The sequence below is a fragment of the Arachis stenosperma genome, chromosome 9 (genome assembly GCF_014773155.1).
Source record: "Arachis stenosperma cultivar V10309 chromosome 9, arast.V10309.gnm1.PFL2, whole genome shotgun sequence".
Classification (NCBI taxonomy): Eukaryota; Viridiplantae; Streptophyta; class Magnoliopsida; order Fabales; family Fabaceae; genus Arachis; species Arachis stenosperma.
Window position 1 is genome coordinate 39,876,184 of NC_080385.1, and position 17,958 is coordinate 39,894,141.

The 17,958-nt window shown below is 34.4% G+C and overlaps 2 protein-coding genes across 2 annotated transcripts; both read right to left on the minus strand.

The window, feature by feature from the left end:
* Positions 1 to 3,346: 3,346 nt before the first annotated feature.
* Positions 3,347 to 10,956, minus strand: LOC130948799 (uric acid degradation bifunctional protein TTL-like). The gene is made up of 5 exons (XM_057877668.1): positions 9,573 to 10,956; positions 5,150 to 5,367; positions 4,958 to 5,059; positions 3,854 to 3,947; positions 3,347 to 3,752 (listed from the first exon to the last, which is right to left on the minus strand). Exons 1-5 carry the CDS (start codon positions 9,574 to 9,576, stop codon positions 3,499 to 3,501), a joined length of 672 nt encoding a protein of 223 aa, XP_057733651.1. The 5' UTR covers positions 9,577 to 10,956; the 3' UTR covers positions 3,347 to 3,498.
* Positions 6,744 to 9,575, minus strand: LOC130948798 (uncharacterized). Its single transcript, XM_057877667.1, has 2 exons — positions 6,984 to 9,575; positions 6,744 to 6,902 (listed from the first exon to the last, which is right to left on the minus strand). Exon 1 carries the CDS (start codon positions 9,185 to 9,187, stop codon positions 7,001 to 7,003), a length of 2,187 nt encoding a protein of 728 aa, XP_057733650.1. The 5' UTR covers positions 9,188 to 9,575; the 3' UTR covers positions 6,744 to 6,902; positions 6,984 to 7,000.
* Positions 10,957 to 17,958: the final 7,002 nt, after the last annotated feature.

Below are 17,958 nucleotides of genomic sequence, written 5' to 3' on the forward strand. Positions count from 1 at the left end.
CATTTGCGTTGTGCACAGCATGCAATAAAATTTATATATAACATAATAATATTAAAATACTGCCTTAGTATACACCTAACAAAAGAATTACGATGGATCAATTTAGCATATAACATGCATAAAATGGTGTAGATTTGCAACACTTGAAAAAAAGTTTTAAAAAAAATTACCGACTTTTAACTTAAAAAACTAATAACAAGAACAAATTTACTACTTTATATGAAATGTAGGCAAAAATAAAATAAATATAATAAATCAAAATCCTTTATAATTATTTTGACAGGTCACAGAATACATTTTATTTAATTAAAGATTATGATACAATAAATTAAAAAACCACTCTGCAAACAAATGGAGAAGATCAAATGTGTTTTGCAACTGAAAGCATTTAGGATGAACGAATTAAGTATTGTGTAAATTAATAATAGGTGGAGCTTAAATGATGTTGATGGAAGAAAAATAAGCAGGAAAAACTACCTATGATCTTAACAGTCCAAAATTCTGTAGTCTTGCGTCCTCTGCGACTCTGAACCACAGGAGCATCATGGAGCTCGTCAACTTCTTCTTCAACAAGAGGTTCCTCATTAGCATTAGCGTCCAAGTTTAGTTGGCCTGTCAGCGAGTTTTGGGTACTATTTGTGCTCGTCTGTGGAACAGGCCTTGGTTCACTTCGCGGGGGACGGAAAGGACGTGAAGTAGCTGGGACACTATCACCACTTGCGGGGACACTTTCGCCATTGGTCGGAAGAATTTGAGAGCCATCATGGTGAGAGTCCAAAGTCACATTCGCTCCCGTTTGAGGTTGGTGAGATCTTGGTCCCAATTTCGATTTTTTCGTGAATCTACCTTTTCGAGCCATCGTAAACTCCTGACGCCAACAAACACCCAAAAATTAATAAATATAGTCATAGACCATAACACATGAATTAGTTAACAGGATAACCAAGTGGACTTGGAAGAATGCCCCTTGTAAACACACATTCAAGAAATCATAGCAAATAGGCTCCTATAAAAAAATTACATACTAATTGAATAGTAACCTTCAAGGTAAGCCTCATAAGGTGTTAGTTCATTATAACTTAGAACATTACTAAGTAATCAAGTGGAACACTTGGTTCATGACAGTAATGAACAAAGTGACGATGACATCTGAAGCTCGATTAACCATCTCAAAGTGAAATCTATTCAATAATGAAGCAAAGTGATTAGATAATGTTTGGTTTCAGCGGTGCACCAAATAAAAGTAATATGCGTATTCTGACCAGGTATTCAAAATTTTCTTACACAATGTTGTGTATATGGATTATGGTCCCAGCCAACAAGATATATACTCACATTAATAATATTAAAATTAATGTTGTTGAACTAATTTTGATTAGTGTCCAATCTTAGGAGACAACATCAAAACTAATACAATAACTTATAAAGAGTGAGCTGGATATACATATATGTTTAAGGTCCTTATATACTACAAGTAGCAGTGATTTGGATTAAAAGTTGGATATTCAAATTATACATAACATTCATTCACACCAATCCAATTACTACCTAAATCCTGCTCATGAACTTTACCACAGCCTGGGAGCTGCACAGTAAAAAAAATTAATTACCCAATTTTATACCACACTAATTGTACTAACCATATTTACTAGTTTTTATACCACATTAATTAGTGAGATGATTATTGATTGATTCTCAGAAAACCAAACCACAGCACTTATGTATAGTTTCACACTTCATTGATCATAGAAGAACTTTTTTTCAAATCTACACTAGCAATACACTCAAATTGATCTCTAACCATCTAAGTAAATACCACCTATTGGGATATAATCACTTACCTAGATTCAAATAATGAAATGGGATTTCCTCAAAAAATGAGACCTCAGTAATTAGGAAATCGTACCATTATCTAAACATGCACAATCTTCATATGCACTAAGAACACCATTCAAAGAAATATTAGACCATCATTAAAGAATAGATAACTGGTGATTACCGCAGTAGTGAGGGAACGATGTAACAGCTGGGCCGAATGGACGAGCTAACAGCAGAGAGGACGACCTAACTAAGGAATCAAAGACAATGAGGTGTCAGAGCGCGAGAATTGAGAGCTCCTCTTTGGGGTGGGGCTTCGTTCACTGTATTCAGGGCTAAGTGTGAGGTAGAGTTGGGGTGTATTAGGATTAAGAATAAGGGGTGGGTCACGGCCGATTGGTATTTCATATGGGGAGTAATCAAATTTGGCGGGTGTTTAAAATATTTGATATTAAACGAAATCCCTAATTTTAATTGTTAGAGGGAATTAATAATATTAATTCTAATAATAATAATTTGAACCATGAAAATATTTCGCCAAAAAACAGAACACTAACTGGGAGGAATATAATTTGAAAAATTTTAAAACCAATAAATATTGCACAACGTAAATTTGCTTTTGATATTTTAAATTTTAACATAATAATAATAATAATAGTAATAATAATAATACGGTATGTGGGTTAAACATAATAATAATTATAATATAAAATGTTACACTTTATCAACAACTTTTTTCATTTTTTTCAATTAACTTTAAATTTAACTATTAAATTTAGCCCTCACTAGCTATTGATTCCTTTAGGATTAGCAATCTATGTTTTCATTTTAACATTTTATAACAGTAAGCATAATAATAATAATCATAAAATAATAGTAATAATCATAATAATAATAATAATAATAATAATAATAATAATAATAATAATAGGATAAAATAAACAATAATAACTGGGTAATAATATTAAGCTGTGATAAGAATAGGTTTGGTTTCGTAAAATTTTATTTTTTTAAAGTAACTTATGAAAAATAATATAAATAGATAAAAAGTCATACCTAATATATGATAGAGATGTATTTGTGTTGATATTTGTGAATGTTAAGTTGAAAAATAAATAATATATGAGAACAAAAAAAATTATAATAATAATAATAGTAATAATAATTATAATAATAATAACAATAATAAATACCAATATTAAATAATATTAATAATTAATAAAATAAGAAGGACGTGAATATAATAATAATGTGAGTAGTTATTAAAATAATAATAACTATCAATAATAATAATAATAATAATAATAATAATAATAATAATAATATTAATAACAATAATAATAATAATTACTAGCATATTTCTAGGTACTTTTTTCAGACGTCAAAAGAAAGTAAAAAAAAAAGATAGATTGTTATTTGTTAGTTTGTTCGAAAAATATCATAGTAAAACATTTCGCTCATCATTGTGCCCAAAATTTTTTATCAATCAGAATCTTGCGATAGTCTTTCAATAAAGTGCAGAAATACGTAAAGCAGTAGACCAAGGACCTTCAATGCCGCATAGTAACGATCCCTAATAACAATCTACTGAATTATAAAGTCACGACAACTTCAAAAAACAAGTCTTGGACATCCTATAAATCAACATCCTAATTCTTCAATTAAACTACTGCAAAATCCTCAAGGGTTCAAGTATCTAGTCGCCCACATAGCTAGGTGCCAGGCCTTTTTCTCCTCAGGTGACATTTCACTATAAGGATAATCATTCTCTTTCGGCGTTTTATTGAGGTCATACGACAGCATCGAAACATTTTGAGTAGCAGAATCAGCCTCTTCAGAGCCACCGGAGGGGACAATGTCCTCTTTCTCCTCTGAATCCGGAACCACCTCTCCAGCAGCTTCAGATGCTTCCTGAATCTGGGAAAATGTTAACCCTGAGAGGTACATCATAGCACAAAATAGGCACAGAATTTCAAGAATTAGTGTATGAACATAATCAAATTACATCAACAACAAGTAAAGTTGTCTATCTTACGTTCCCATAGACGTTCAAGTCCGTGTTCTATGTTTTTGAATTCCTCTTGTGCTGCAATATCCAGTTCAACAACAAGAGTATTTTCATATCGTGCCTGCACAACACATCACAAAAATAATATAGAAATACTATTTGTAAAAACCTGGGACAATGTAAAAACATTGAAATGATTCGGAACCTAAAACATAAAAAATCAGGTGACTCAGTAGTAGAATCATTACATTTTATTATTTGAGATAGAATTTTAGATTAGATAGCAAGAAGACTATGGCATCAAATAAAGAGAACACCAGTAACACCAGAAACAGAATGAATCTTTTGGAGTGCTCTTTCTGCTCAAATCAGAACAAAGAATATGCCTCATGCACACAGATTAAGGTCTCAAATTGATACAAGATATAAGTGACTCCTGAATTGTTGCGGGCTACATTTATTCTCAACTGGTTTGATTCAATTTTTTGAACCTAAAAATCAGTATGTGGAGTAGGTATGGTTTTTCTAGTGAATCAAATCATGCCCAGTTATAATTGCAGCACTAGAACCTATAGAAATACATAAGTAATATCCGATAAGAGTGTACTAAACTATGACCATAATGGGTTTAAAGTTTTTGATACCCAATCATGGCAGGTTTGAGGATTTGCTTTCTGCTTAAAACATTATACAGTTAGGTGGATTTATGCAAATAGTATTACATTAAACCCATTTTCCTTTCTATCCATCCACAAGTACACGAAGTGACATGCCAGATAATAACTTGATATGCATATTACGATAGAAATAAGTAAGTAGAGAGGATATTGGAGAAAGAAAAGATAGCAATTAATAGAAAGTTATACTTGTGTCATGAGGCAATGCTCTCTTTATATTGCACTATGCACTTCTCAAGTTTTAACACCTATATATCTTGAAACTTATTTGAGTTAACCAACATTGTTTATCTTCAACTACACAAGTAGCAAGTTTCTGTGCATCTCAACAATAATGTCAACCAGAAAATGACATGTAAGCACCGAATTTCATCTAAGTTGGCAATTAATTAAACTAGGGTGAGTAAAATTGTGATACGTTAGATAAATAGCAAGATAATTCGTGAATATTTACCTTCACCTCGTCGAGTATCTTCTGTGAGAACCACGTCTCCGTACTTGTTACAAACTCAAACCCAAATTTAGCCCGGTACTTTCGATCCCAATGAAGCATTTCCTAAAGTTTTAAAATAATAACATGAATATGGTTGCTTTCCACGAATAAAAAGATGCAGTACAAAAATAAATTAGGCAGCATGAAACAAACCCTCATCATTGGTCCTGGCGCATGAGCTATGGCTCGATAGAGGTGACTTTGTCCAGAGAAGGCATCCAACCATGATTGTATGCGGGACTCTTTAAACCACAACTGTCTTGCAAAGGACGTTGCGTGGTCCAAGGAAGAGAATGGAGACTCAGTTATCATCTTCTCTGCGAACCAATGGCTTCTGGTAATGAGAAAGAAGTCTCTGCTCTCCAATTTCCCTGATAGTCCACCAAAAATGGGAAGAATGTACAAGGACAATAAAAAAATGTGGTTGTAAGAATTCTAGTTGGAGAGGTAATAGCATTGTGACGACATTGTTGAATAAAAGAGCTTTATATGAGAGGATAAGTTTTAAAAAATATCAAATAAGTCACTATAATCAACATATTATCTAATGATATGACTAAAATAAAATCCAGTATCTATCGTAGGTGAATCAGGACAATACTATATATCCAGAACTGCCATGAATATGAGCTACATGCATGGTGGAGAACAGTTTTTTAGGAATCGGCAGCCTCGTCACAATCTTCAACCCTTTCACCAGTGGACTCCTCTAAATCACCGTCTCTTGTTAACCGCAACCCTTCGACATCAAATTCAGGCAAGCTAGTCATACAGGCCTGTGGATTAAGGTCGACCTCACAATATTCATAATCTTCGCCCATGTCAAACAAATCTCTTGGCTTCACGTGGACTACTACACTCCATCCGCTCTCCACCTCATCCTCTACGTAGAACACAAGACGAGCCTCAGATGCCAATATATACGGCTCATCGTCTTCTCGATCACCGGTGTGAATCGGACTGGCAAAATTGACACAAGTGTGGCCCAGAACGTCTTGCCGGATGCCTCTGCCCGAAGTGGTGTCTGCCCAAATACACTTGAATAAGACTACATTGAATTGACCACTGTAATTTAGCTCGATGATGTCTACTAATTTCCCGTAATACGAGACGCCGCCGACAGCAACATTGGCATCCCGTTTACTTGCATAACTTCTAGTATCCGAAGTGACATAAACCCCGCTATTCTGTGTTTTCATCCCTTCCTCCCTCGACATGGTCCTAAATTTAAATCCATTGATGTTGTAAGCTGGATAGCGTTTGGCCTGAGCGAGGGGACCACAGGCGAGCCACTGCAACTCATTCGGATGATTGGTGCTTCCAAATGGGACCTGGCATCGAACCATTAGAGACAAGAGGGCATCGAAGGGTAGTAGGATCCTGAGATATTAAAGATTACCTTATGCTTGAACCAGTTGGCAAATTCTCTGTGCACAACGCTATCTATTTGAGACGGGGACCTTGTTCTACTTCGCAGTTTTCTCTTTGTGATGGCTCTGTACTCACTGTGCATACAAAAGGTTTGTTCAAGTTTAGTACCATCAGTACCAAATTGGCTCACTATATAATTTTATAGGTCAGGCTCTGTACTTACTCTAAGAATTTCTCTACAGCAATGCAATTGACCAGTACATGACGATGTGCCTGAAGCTTTTCGGTTGCTGTTATAGTAAAAAATGAACTTGCCCCGACCGGCTTTCCAACCACTGGGAACATGTTGGCAATCTCGCTCGGTGAAGCATCGATCGGCCGGTCGTCAACGCGCGTCGGTCGGTTGATCCTAGTCTCGACATTATCTAGATATCTAGAACAGAATGTGAGAATCTCCTCGGATAAGTAGCCCTCTGCAATCGATCCTTCCGGTTGTGCCCTGTTACGCACGTACTGCTTGAGACGACATAGATACCTTTGAGAACATAACGTACAAATTACTAGATGACAGCTATCCATTTATAAACAGGTCGAGTTATATTAAGCGGATTAATACCTTTCAATTGGGTACATCTACCGGTAATGCACTGGGCCACCGAGACGGACCTCCTCGACCAAATGCACCGTTAGATGAACCATAACTGTGAAGAAGGAAGGTGGAAATATCATCTCCATGTGGCACAAGGTATGGACTACACGATCCTGAAGGAGAGGAAGTTGTTGAGGATCTATGGATTTACTGCATATTATTCGAAAAAAGGCTGATAACTCAGCCAAGATGGCAGACACTGGGGTGGGTAACACGTGTTTTGACGCAATTGGCAGTAGATGTTCCATTAGAATATGACAGTCATGACTCTTCAAGCCGAATAACTTGCGCTGTTTTAAATCAACGCAGCGAGAGATGTTACTAGAGTACCCATCTGGAAAGACCACATTCTTAATTGTCCTAAGAAAGACATCCTTCTCTGGATTCCGCATGGTAAAGACTGCAGCGGGATACTTTCCACCTTCAACTGGCCACATATCATGTCGGATGCCCATCAATTGGAGATCTTTTCGAGCTTTTAGGTGGTCTTTGGACTTACCGCTCTCGTTCAACATGGTGAAAACAATGTTGTCGCATACATTCTTCTCTATGTGCATCACATCAAGGTTGTGACGTAACTCGTTGTTCTCCCAGTACGGCAAATCAAAGAATACACTCCTCTTTTTCCATGGAGACTCGTCTTGCACCACGGTCTGCTGTCCACGCCTTCTTTTACCAGCAACCGCTTGCACCTTGCCTTGTGAGACAGGAACACCCTCCAGTTGTCTCAAGACATCCCTACCAGTCAATTTGGTAGGTGGGGATCTATCATCTACCTTGCCATCAAATCTACTCCGGTCCTGTCTATATTTGTGATCGCGATTCAAGAAGCGACGATGACCCATATAACACCATTTCTGACTGAAGGTGAGTCGTATAGTCTCGGCATCCAAATTACACGTGGGGCAAGCTCTCCCGCCGTAAGTATTCCAGCCAGATAAATTGCCCAAGCCAGGAAAATCACTGATAGTCCACATCAATGCAGCTCGCATCTTGAACATTTTCTTCTCACTCGCGTCGTAGGTATCAACACCAGCCCACAACTCCTTCAGCTCATCGATCAGGGGCTGTAGATAGACATCTATGTCATTGCCAGGCATTTTAGGACCGGGAATAATCATAGAGAGAATAAAGTTGGTTTGTTTCATGCAAATCCAAGGGGGTAGGTTGTACGGTATAAGAATCACTGGCCATATTGAATATTTTGAACTGAGGTTTCCATAAGGATTGAAGCCATCACTAGCCAGGGCTAAGCGAACATTGCGCGGATCGCCAGAAAAGTTAGTATATCTCCTGTCAAATGCTTTCCAACCCTCGCCGTCCCTGGGATGCCTCAAGGAACCGTCAGAGTTGGTTCCTCTCTTGTGCCACAACATGTCAACGGATGTCTTGCTGGACATGAATAATCGCTGCAACCGTGGAATTAGAGGAAAGTAACGGAGAATCTTCGCCGGTAGAGGTTTCCCATTCTTCTTGACAACGGTGTTGATTCTGACTAAAGAATTCTTCCTGGTCTTTTGCTTCCACCTGGATGCCCCACACCGTTTGCATCTAGACAAGTCTTGGTCTGTACCCTGGTATAGCATGCAGTCATTTGGACATGCATCTATCTTCTTGTACCCAATGCCGAGCTTCCTTATGATCCTCTTGGCATCGTGCAAGGTCTTCGGAATCCTTGCATGCTCAAAGGCATCCCCCAGTAGCTCTAGAATCAATCCGAAAGCCTTGTCGCTCACTCCGCACATGCACTTTATATGGTACAGCCTAACCAAGAAAGACAGCTTCGAGAATTTTGAGCATCCCGGATATAATGCCTGCTCGCCGTCCTCAAGCAAGTCGTGAAAGGCACGAGCCTCGCAGCTAGGTTCATCAGATAAGTACGGCAACCCCTCCGCAACGTCTCCGACATGCCCATTCATCGAGTCTTCATCGTCACTCTGCAGTCCCGTGAAGTTGAATGCGTCCTGGACCATGTCCCGCATTTGATCTCCTAAATTTACATTAGGTTCTAGTTCTTCCCTAGCGCTGGATCCCTCGTCTACGATCTTCTCACCGTGATGTAACCAAAAGGTATAGTTAGGGGGAAAGGGTTTCATCAGAAGGTGATCGTACGCGTCCTCTCTAGTTTGGTAGCACCGGAACCCACACAAAGGGCATGGGCAATGTATCATCCCATCGGATGATGCATTGGCAAATGCGAAATCAAGGAATCTATTTAGACCATCCTTATATTCTACACTCCCTCTAGGCTTTGTAATCCAACTCTTATTAATGTCTAAATGAATGAAATAGCAGAAATAAATAAAAAATTAGTATCAAAATACATAGCACTTGTAATAAAATAAAAGAAAAAATGGGGAGTGTGTCAAGAGAACCAACAACAGTTTATCACAATTATGAGATGGGAGAGTGCCATACGTAATAAACTTGATAATATATTACAAGCAAAACAATGTAAAGAGCGACGGAATAACTCAAAACGGAAATAAATTTATAAAAGTTACTTGCTTCCCAGGTAACATGTAGCACACGATAGGTATTGGGGAGGAGGCTTACTCATTGCAAAATTCTGTGCTTTCTAAATAATTACTGGGTGAAAGAATTGCTGGTTCCAAGTCCAAAAAGTGAAAAGAAAATAAAAGCTTCCTTAAAAAAAGAAAAAGAAAATAGGACTGAAAGTTAGATGTAAAAAATAATAAAAAATAAATATAACTAAACAGTCCTAATGGATAGAGAATAAAATCTTGAAATTGTAGACATAAATTTCGTAGGTATGTTTATGCAAAATATTTGAGTATAGTTTCTCTATCTTGTCGTCTACCATAGAGGTACAAATAATTGGTTCAGCGAAAAAGAACATAAAAAAATAATAACAACACGAGCAGCTCAGAAAGAGTGACACACAAGAAAAGGGTCTGAAAAAATCAAATAGCAATTTAGGACTAGAGTAGCATGAATGACATCAAGAGAATCATGACCAATTAGTCCAGTGTCACAGTAAGTATAGTAGCAACCAAACAGCATGACTTAGCATGAATTGCACAAAAAATTGGTTAAGAGAAGTGTAAAACCATAATGGCAGCAGAAACATAGTTGTGCACTTAATATATGAACACCATAGATAAGAAATCAGCACCATAAGAAGTAGTCCAATAGCAATAGCAAATAAGCAATAGTATAATAAGCATAAAGACCAGAAAATGGGAGCATTCAGCGTCAAAATGACCAGGATAATTTCCTTAACACAGATAACTAGATCAGCAACTATTAAAGCAACTATTAACAAAACTACCAAAAAAAGGCTATAAATTAACGCTAAAAAACAACAGAATATCTAACAACACGAGCAGCTCAGAAAGAGTGACACACAAGAAAAGGGTCTGTAAAAATCAAATAGCAATTTAGGACTAGAGTAGCATGAATGACATCAAGAGAATCATGACAAATTAGTCCAGTGTCACAGTAAGTATAGTAGCAACCAAACAGCATGACTTAGCATGAATTGGACAAAAAATTGGTTAAGAGAAGTGTAAAACCATAATGGCAGCAGAAACATAGTTGTGCACTTAATATATGAACACCATAGATAAGAAATCAGCACCATAAGAAGTAGTCTAATAGCAATAGCAAATAAGCAATAGTATAATAAGCATAAAGATACTAAAATGGGAGCATTCAGCGTCAAAATGACCAGGATAATTTCCCTAACACAAATAACTAGATCAGCAACTATTAAAGCAACTATTAACAAAACTAACAAAAAAAGGCTATAAATTAACGCTAAAAAACAACAGAATATCTAAATAAGGAATATAAGCATGAACCAACCATTCTAACACACACTCCTCGCAAAAAATGTGTTTGCCCCGCAATAATATGGCTTAATTATATTGAAATAAATTGCAAAATAAAAGTGAACACGATGATGATGATGCATACAAAAAGCTAGCAATGTCATAATTAAAAATGCATTAGTTAGGGACTGAAAAAGAACATAAAATAAGAATAAAAAAATAGCTCAGGAAGAGTAAGTCACAAAAAATAATGGACTGAAAAATGCAAATACCAATTCAGCATTAGATAAGCATGAATGACATCAAGAGAATCATGACCAATCAGTCCATTGTCACGGTAAGCATAGTAGCATAATAACAGCAGCTATTATCTTGAAATGAACCAAATTGGTGAGGAGAAGAATAACACCACAATGACAGCAGCACAAGAATTAGTAAGCAACACATCATTAACACATCGGCATTGTGATTCAAAATTAGATATTGGAGATTTTTGTATATCTTTTGTTCCTAAACAGTTCGTAAATGGTAAAAAGTAATCTCTCTCATTAGTTAAGCATGTTATAATTAGATTTGCTTCAGGCCGTAGTAATGCTGATATGAATTAATAATGAGTGATCAATGAATATAGGCAGGCTAAGAGAGCAAGATTGCATGAACCAAAATGGGAACGTGCTGTGAAGAACTGAACAAAAAGTAGTGTTTTTTACACATGCAATGCAATTTGGTTTATAAGAATCAAAGTCGATAGGGAGGCAATAGTAATCTGAGAAAGAAATAAAGCCAATAAGGATTTTGATTTATAAGAATGAAAGAGACGGATTTGATTGCACTTTGCAACAAATGACAATGGTATTCAACAGAAAATAAAAAACCCAACAAACAAACAAAGCTACATATAATCCCTTCAAAGAAACTCCATGTAAACTAACTCCACTACCACCAAACAAAATAGAAATAAATGGAACACACTAAACATAATAAAACCTTGCACCAACATAATAAGTAAACTATCATTAACGGGAAACTATCTTCCACCTTTTTTCAAAATTTTCTTTAATGACAAGTCCTCCCTTTTTCTCCATAGCACCAAGGAGCACTTGAGCCCTCCATGGACCATCAATAAACTACAATGACAGCCACATTAGCATCCCACTTAATGTAATCTTCTAAGCCCATGATGCGGTCAACGAAAGCATATTATAACTAGAAATGATTGAGTGTGTTATGCTGTACAGAATTGCTAACAACCATAATTCCAAACTCATTAATGTTCAGGATTAAAGTGTGCTTCTTTTATTTTATCATTTTATTTTATTTTTTTCCCTGAGAATAGTATAACTTAAGTGAAGCTCAATGAAGTGGCAATGGTCCCTTTCAAGTTTTAGCCATTACTCTCTACACATGTGGAAAGTGAAAAACTAGCTCATTTGAAGAATAGGGGAAAGACACAAACTTTAAGCACCCCATGTCTGAATATGAAAACTAAAATTCCAGATCTACATGCAATGTATCACCAAAACATCAAAAGGAAGCAAAGCATTTAAATCAAAAAGTATGAAATTGAAAGAGGATACAATGTACAACTCAAGTGTTGTAAAACAAAGAAGTAAAAAATAGAATGAAAATAAAGACAAAAGTTACTTTTTTAAAACACTCAAATAGGCATGAAAATGACAGATTTGGGAGACGAGAATAGAAGAATCATAATGAAGATAAAGGAAACTAAGCCAAAACCAACAAGCCCAACTGTGCAAACACACACCCCAACACACAACAACCAACCTGACTCAAAATACTATTATAAACAATACACAGATGATAAATATCAAGCTTTTGTCATAAAAAACAAGGGAAAATGATAGCAGAGCTGAACCAATGGGAAGTGGCAAAGAACACAAACAGCTATGAAACAGCAGTTACTAATGTCTTGTACTCTACATGATAAATTTATCAACAAACAAATTTTTCAGATTAGTGCGTGCAAAGTTTCTCAATTTCTCCTATGCAAGGGAGATGCAAACCAAAGAAACACATTCTTGGGTAATTAAAAAAACAGGAATTAGATGCAAGAGAGATGCAAACCAAAGAAACTCAACCCTCTAACATTGATAATGAGCCTTTGTTAAAGCTTTCTACTCTAACTATCACTTTCAATACAGAGCACCCATTAAATCAAAAAAAGGGGTACCTTCAAATTCCAGTCTATGAACAGCGGCAATTAACCCCAGTTAAAGACAGATATAGATAAATATTTTTACAAAATTCTAACCAACAAAGAAATCAATAAGAAAAGATCAGAGTGTCAGGACTAACCAGTGCCAGGGACTGGTCGCGAAGGCAGCTGCGCAACTCGACAGGGGAGGGTATGAGCTTCAGGAATTGTGGATGATAGGGGAAAGCTTGAAAAATTGGGGGTTTCTGCAAAATTGGGGTTCTCGATTAATGGTTGTAACATGAAAAGGGGGAATTGACAAGTTGAATCATGATAAAATCCTCACCTGGGTGGGTTCTTCCTTGATATTTCTCGGCTGTGCTCCCGCTCTTGGTTGGCGCGCTACCAAACTCAACTCGCGGGTTTCTGCAGAATTGGAGGGAAGTAATTTCGAGTTGTAAAATAAAAGTGGAATTGAAACACTGATTTGAAACTCACCTAGTGGCGTTTATTGAAGAAGTCGCCGGGTGGGGTGGTTTTGTTTGGCGCCTCTTCTCCCGCTTTGTTCGCACCAGGAAGTGAAACGAGTAAGCCCGAAGATATACTTCCTAATTTAGCAGCGGTGTTCACTCCCCAGCCGCTATCCAAGGGAGTTTTGTGGCTTTTACCTGACCGCCACACATCTCTGCCAGGATCCTTCTTGATTAGCGGCGATTATGGTAACGGCTGCCAACCCCCTGCCGCTACTCTCCGCCTCTGCGGTAGTGATTAATGCTTACAAGAGGAAGAGGATCAAGAACAGAAGCAGTTATTAGAACTTGTTCCAAGTACTACCAATAAGAATAAGAAGAGTGGGTTGGAATATGATGAGATTAAGAAGCACTTCAATTTTCCAATCAGAGAAGCTGTTACCAAGATTAACATTGGTTTGACATTATTGAAGAGAATGTATAGAGAATTCGGCATCAATCACTGGCCTTATAGAAAATTAAGACAGGCTTGTTTTAAAGCTAATTATAACACTACAACAATATAGACTATTTTTTAGGATTATTATGTGTGAAAAAAAATTAAAATTCGTCAAAAAAATAAATTTTGACATTATTTTAACTGTGAAAATATGTTAATAAAAGTTTTGTCAAAAATAGTATTTTGACATATAAGTAATTGTAAAAAAAAGTTTAAATCTTATTTTGATAAATATTGGCCGTCAAAAATAATTTGTTAAAAAAATTTGAGAATATATTTTTTGTGATACTTATTAATCGTCAAAAATACTATTTATTTTGACACTTATTGACCATAAAAAAATTATCAACAAAAAATTTTAACAAAGAATGAGATGAGATCTTGAAATTGAAGAATAAATTGAGATTTTGAAGATGAAGAATGAGTAATATGATCCTAAATTGAGAGTAGTGTGATGCCAAAATTGACGGAGCTCAACGAAAAAAAAGAATAATAGAGTAAGTTGAAAATAAATAAGTGTCAAAATTGAAGATTAATTTTCTACAATCAAATTATTCATAAAAAAACATAGAAAATTTGACATTTATGATATTTGTCAAAAATATATATTAATTTTTACACTTAACTATGGCCGTTAAAAAAAATCATGTTAAAATAGCTCTCTTTTCTTGTAGTGTAAAAGGAGAGGAAATTTTTGGCCTTTAAATTTTATTCATCATCACTTAGTTAAGATATTTGTCTTTTATATATTCATATTTTAAGTAGTAAAAACAATACTTATTAGATAATTTAAATACATTATTAGATATTAACATAGTTTAAGGAATTGGATGGTAAGTTTGACTGAATAGGATGGTAAGTTTGACTGAATAGTGATTTGTAATACTTATATTTTGGTTAGTTTAGTAAGATAAATTTTTGTATAGAAATTATTATTTTTTATTTCTGATACTAAAAAATTATATATTATGTTTAATATTTTGTTTATGAATTATATAATCTTTTATTTATGGATTATGATTTTTTATTATTATAAAATTTTAATAAAAAAATATCGTTTTAACCAATAAAAATGTCACTTTTATCCGGTAAAAACGGCAGTTTCAAATGCCATTTTAACCAATAAAAATGTTACTGTCAGAATAAAAATGACAGTTTAAAAATACAATTTTAATCCGGTAAAAATAGCATTTTTAAATACTATTTTAACCAACTAAAATACCACTCTGTTAGGATAAAAATGGTGGTTCAAAAATGCCGTTTTAACCAACTAATAACGTCGTTTTAACCAATTAGAAAATGCTGTTTTATTTGAAAATAATGACAGTTTGAACCGTCGTTTTAACCTATCTAAAAACCGTTGTAATAATTAGAATGGCGATCAGAATCATATTACTTTCTGAAATCGCCGTTCTTAATAATGATGGAGGTTCAAACCTCTGTCAATACTAAAAAAATTGTCTTTTTTACAGATTTTTTATAGTGTCCCTCGTCTTTATTATTATATTCTTATAAGAGGAATAAGAGTTGTGATTATAATGATATATATATATATATATATATATATATATATATATATATATAATATTTATAAATTATTTATGTAAAAAGTATTTATATATATGTATATGTATGTTTGTTTTTAAGAAAAAAATTTTAATTTAAAAAAAAAACTAGCGTTACAATTTTAAATAAACGACTTTTATTTTATTATTAAGTACATAGAATCGTCATAATATACTTGCTATGAGAATAACGCGGTGAGAAGCATGATAATTGGATAGTAAAGATATTAAACTAGTTTATTTTTAGGCCAATGCTACTGTGATAAAAGTGATTTTTTTCCTCACTTACTAAAATTAATGTGTTGGAGAAGGAAAAAAAAACACGTGGTGGAATGTTAGTCCGCCATTGTCTGACAAGTGCTATTTACAGAGTGAGTAAAACATGGGCCAAATTTAAGTTATAGAAGCTAATTTTATTTTTTCTTTGTGAATGTGTGGGGCTTAAAAAAAAATTAATAAAAATTATTTAAAAAACACCATGAATAATAATAATAATAATAATAATAATAATAATAATAATAATAATAATAATAATTTCAAACGTTTTCTCAACGTTGCCTCAAATTTTTTTCAATTAAACTTTTGACACGGTCAAATTACTCCCATTAAATATATTTCATTTTTTATATATATTTTATATTATTCAATTAGTGTGAATAATAAAAAATATTATATTTTTATTTTTGAATATTCAATTTCTTACGTTAAATATAATTAAAAGTTTATATGTTTAATTTTAAATATTCTATTGTTATTATATGTTGATGTAACAGAATTTTTTTTGTGTTTTTTAAATTAAAATATTTATAGTGGATGTTATTAATAAATATATTGAATTGTTAAGTTGATATTGTTATTGTTACTAATGCTAATAAGAACAATTTTATTTTTTCAGATAATAATAATAAAATTATTTTGGTTTATTTAATATTATAATTTTATAATAATAATAATAATAATAATAATAATAATATATTTGATCTTTAAAAGATTAAGGTCATGTTTAATGCTATAACATTCGTTAATAATAATAATAATAATAATAATAAATCCTCTTAGGTTACATTTAAAAAAAAGAAAAAAAAGAAGAAGAAAGAAACCCTAAATCAGTCGAACTCACCCCAACTCCCCAAATTAGGCAAGTACCCTTGGCTACTGCCGCTGCCTACCTGCCTCTTCTCTCCTTCCTCCTCCGTCTCTGTCTTCCAACACCGCAAGAGTGGTCGCCGCCGGCATCGTTGCTCTGTTTTCCATCTCTCTTCCTGTTCTGCTAATCGTTCAACTCCTGCGTCGTCATCTGTGTCTCTGTCTCCCCGCGTCGCTGCCACCAGCATCTCTGTCACCCGCGTCTCTATTCGCCTCTCTGCTCTCCTCTCCGGCCACGTCTCTGCTCGCCTCTCCGCCCCAACTCTGCCACCCTCTCCGCCGTGGTTGCTGCCCTCTCTCGTCCTTTGTAAGACTTACTGCTTTCTCAATTTCTCACAAATGCAATGCTGTTGAATTTTTATTTTTTTGTGTATTTTATTGATTTACATTAGAATATATTTATGTGTTTGTGTAACTGTTTATGATTTCATATATTATTTTATTATAATTAGGGGTGTTCATGGTTTGGTTAATCCAAAAACCAAATCAGTTTTTTGGTTAACCAAAAATATAGTATTGGTTAATTAATCAAATTGGTTTTAAATGATAAAATTGGTTATTAACCGGTTAGTAAAATTCAAAATCGGTTTTTAACCGGTTATTAAAATAAAAACCAATTTTTAAAAAATAACCGATTTTTATATATAAAAACCGGTTTTTATATTAAAAAATCGATTTTTATACTAAAAACCGGTTTTTTACCTAAAAACGGGTTTTTATACTTAAAAATTGGTTTTTATACCATAAAATTAGTTTTTACATGTAAAAGTAGATTTTTACACAAAAATTAATATTTTTACATACAAAAATCCAAATTTTTAAACCTTTTTTTAATTGAATTTTTTTAATCTAATTTTTTTTTCTTTCTAAATGATACGAGTAACATTTGTAAAAAATGAAATCCCTTCGATTGCTTTCGTTCCTTTTTCTTTGTTATCTCTTTTCAGCATTTTCTATAAATACTTTTTTCTAATATAAATAATTTTCTTTCTAAATGATATGAGTAACTTTTTCTTATCTCCTTCTTTACATCTCTCTCCTTTTCTCTCCCCCTCCTCTTCTCTCTTCCTTCTCTCTCTTTCTCTCTCTTTCTCCCCTTACCCTCTCTCTTCCTCTCTCTCTCTCTCCCCCATTTTTCTCTCTCTCTCTTCTCCTCTTCTCTTCCTTCTCTCTCTTTCTCTCTCCCATTTTTCTCTCTCCTTCTCTCTTTCTTTTCTCTCTTCCCCTCCCCTCTATCTATCTCTCTCTCTCCCCTTCCCCTCTTTCTCCCCCTCCTCTTTCTTTCTCTCTATCCTTCTCTCCCTCTCTCTCCC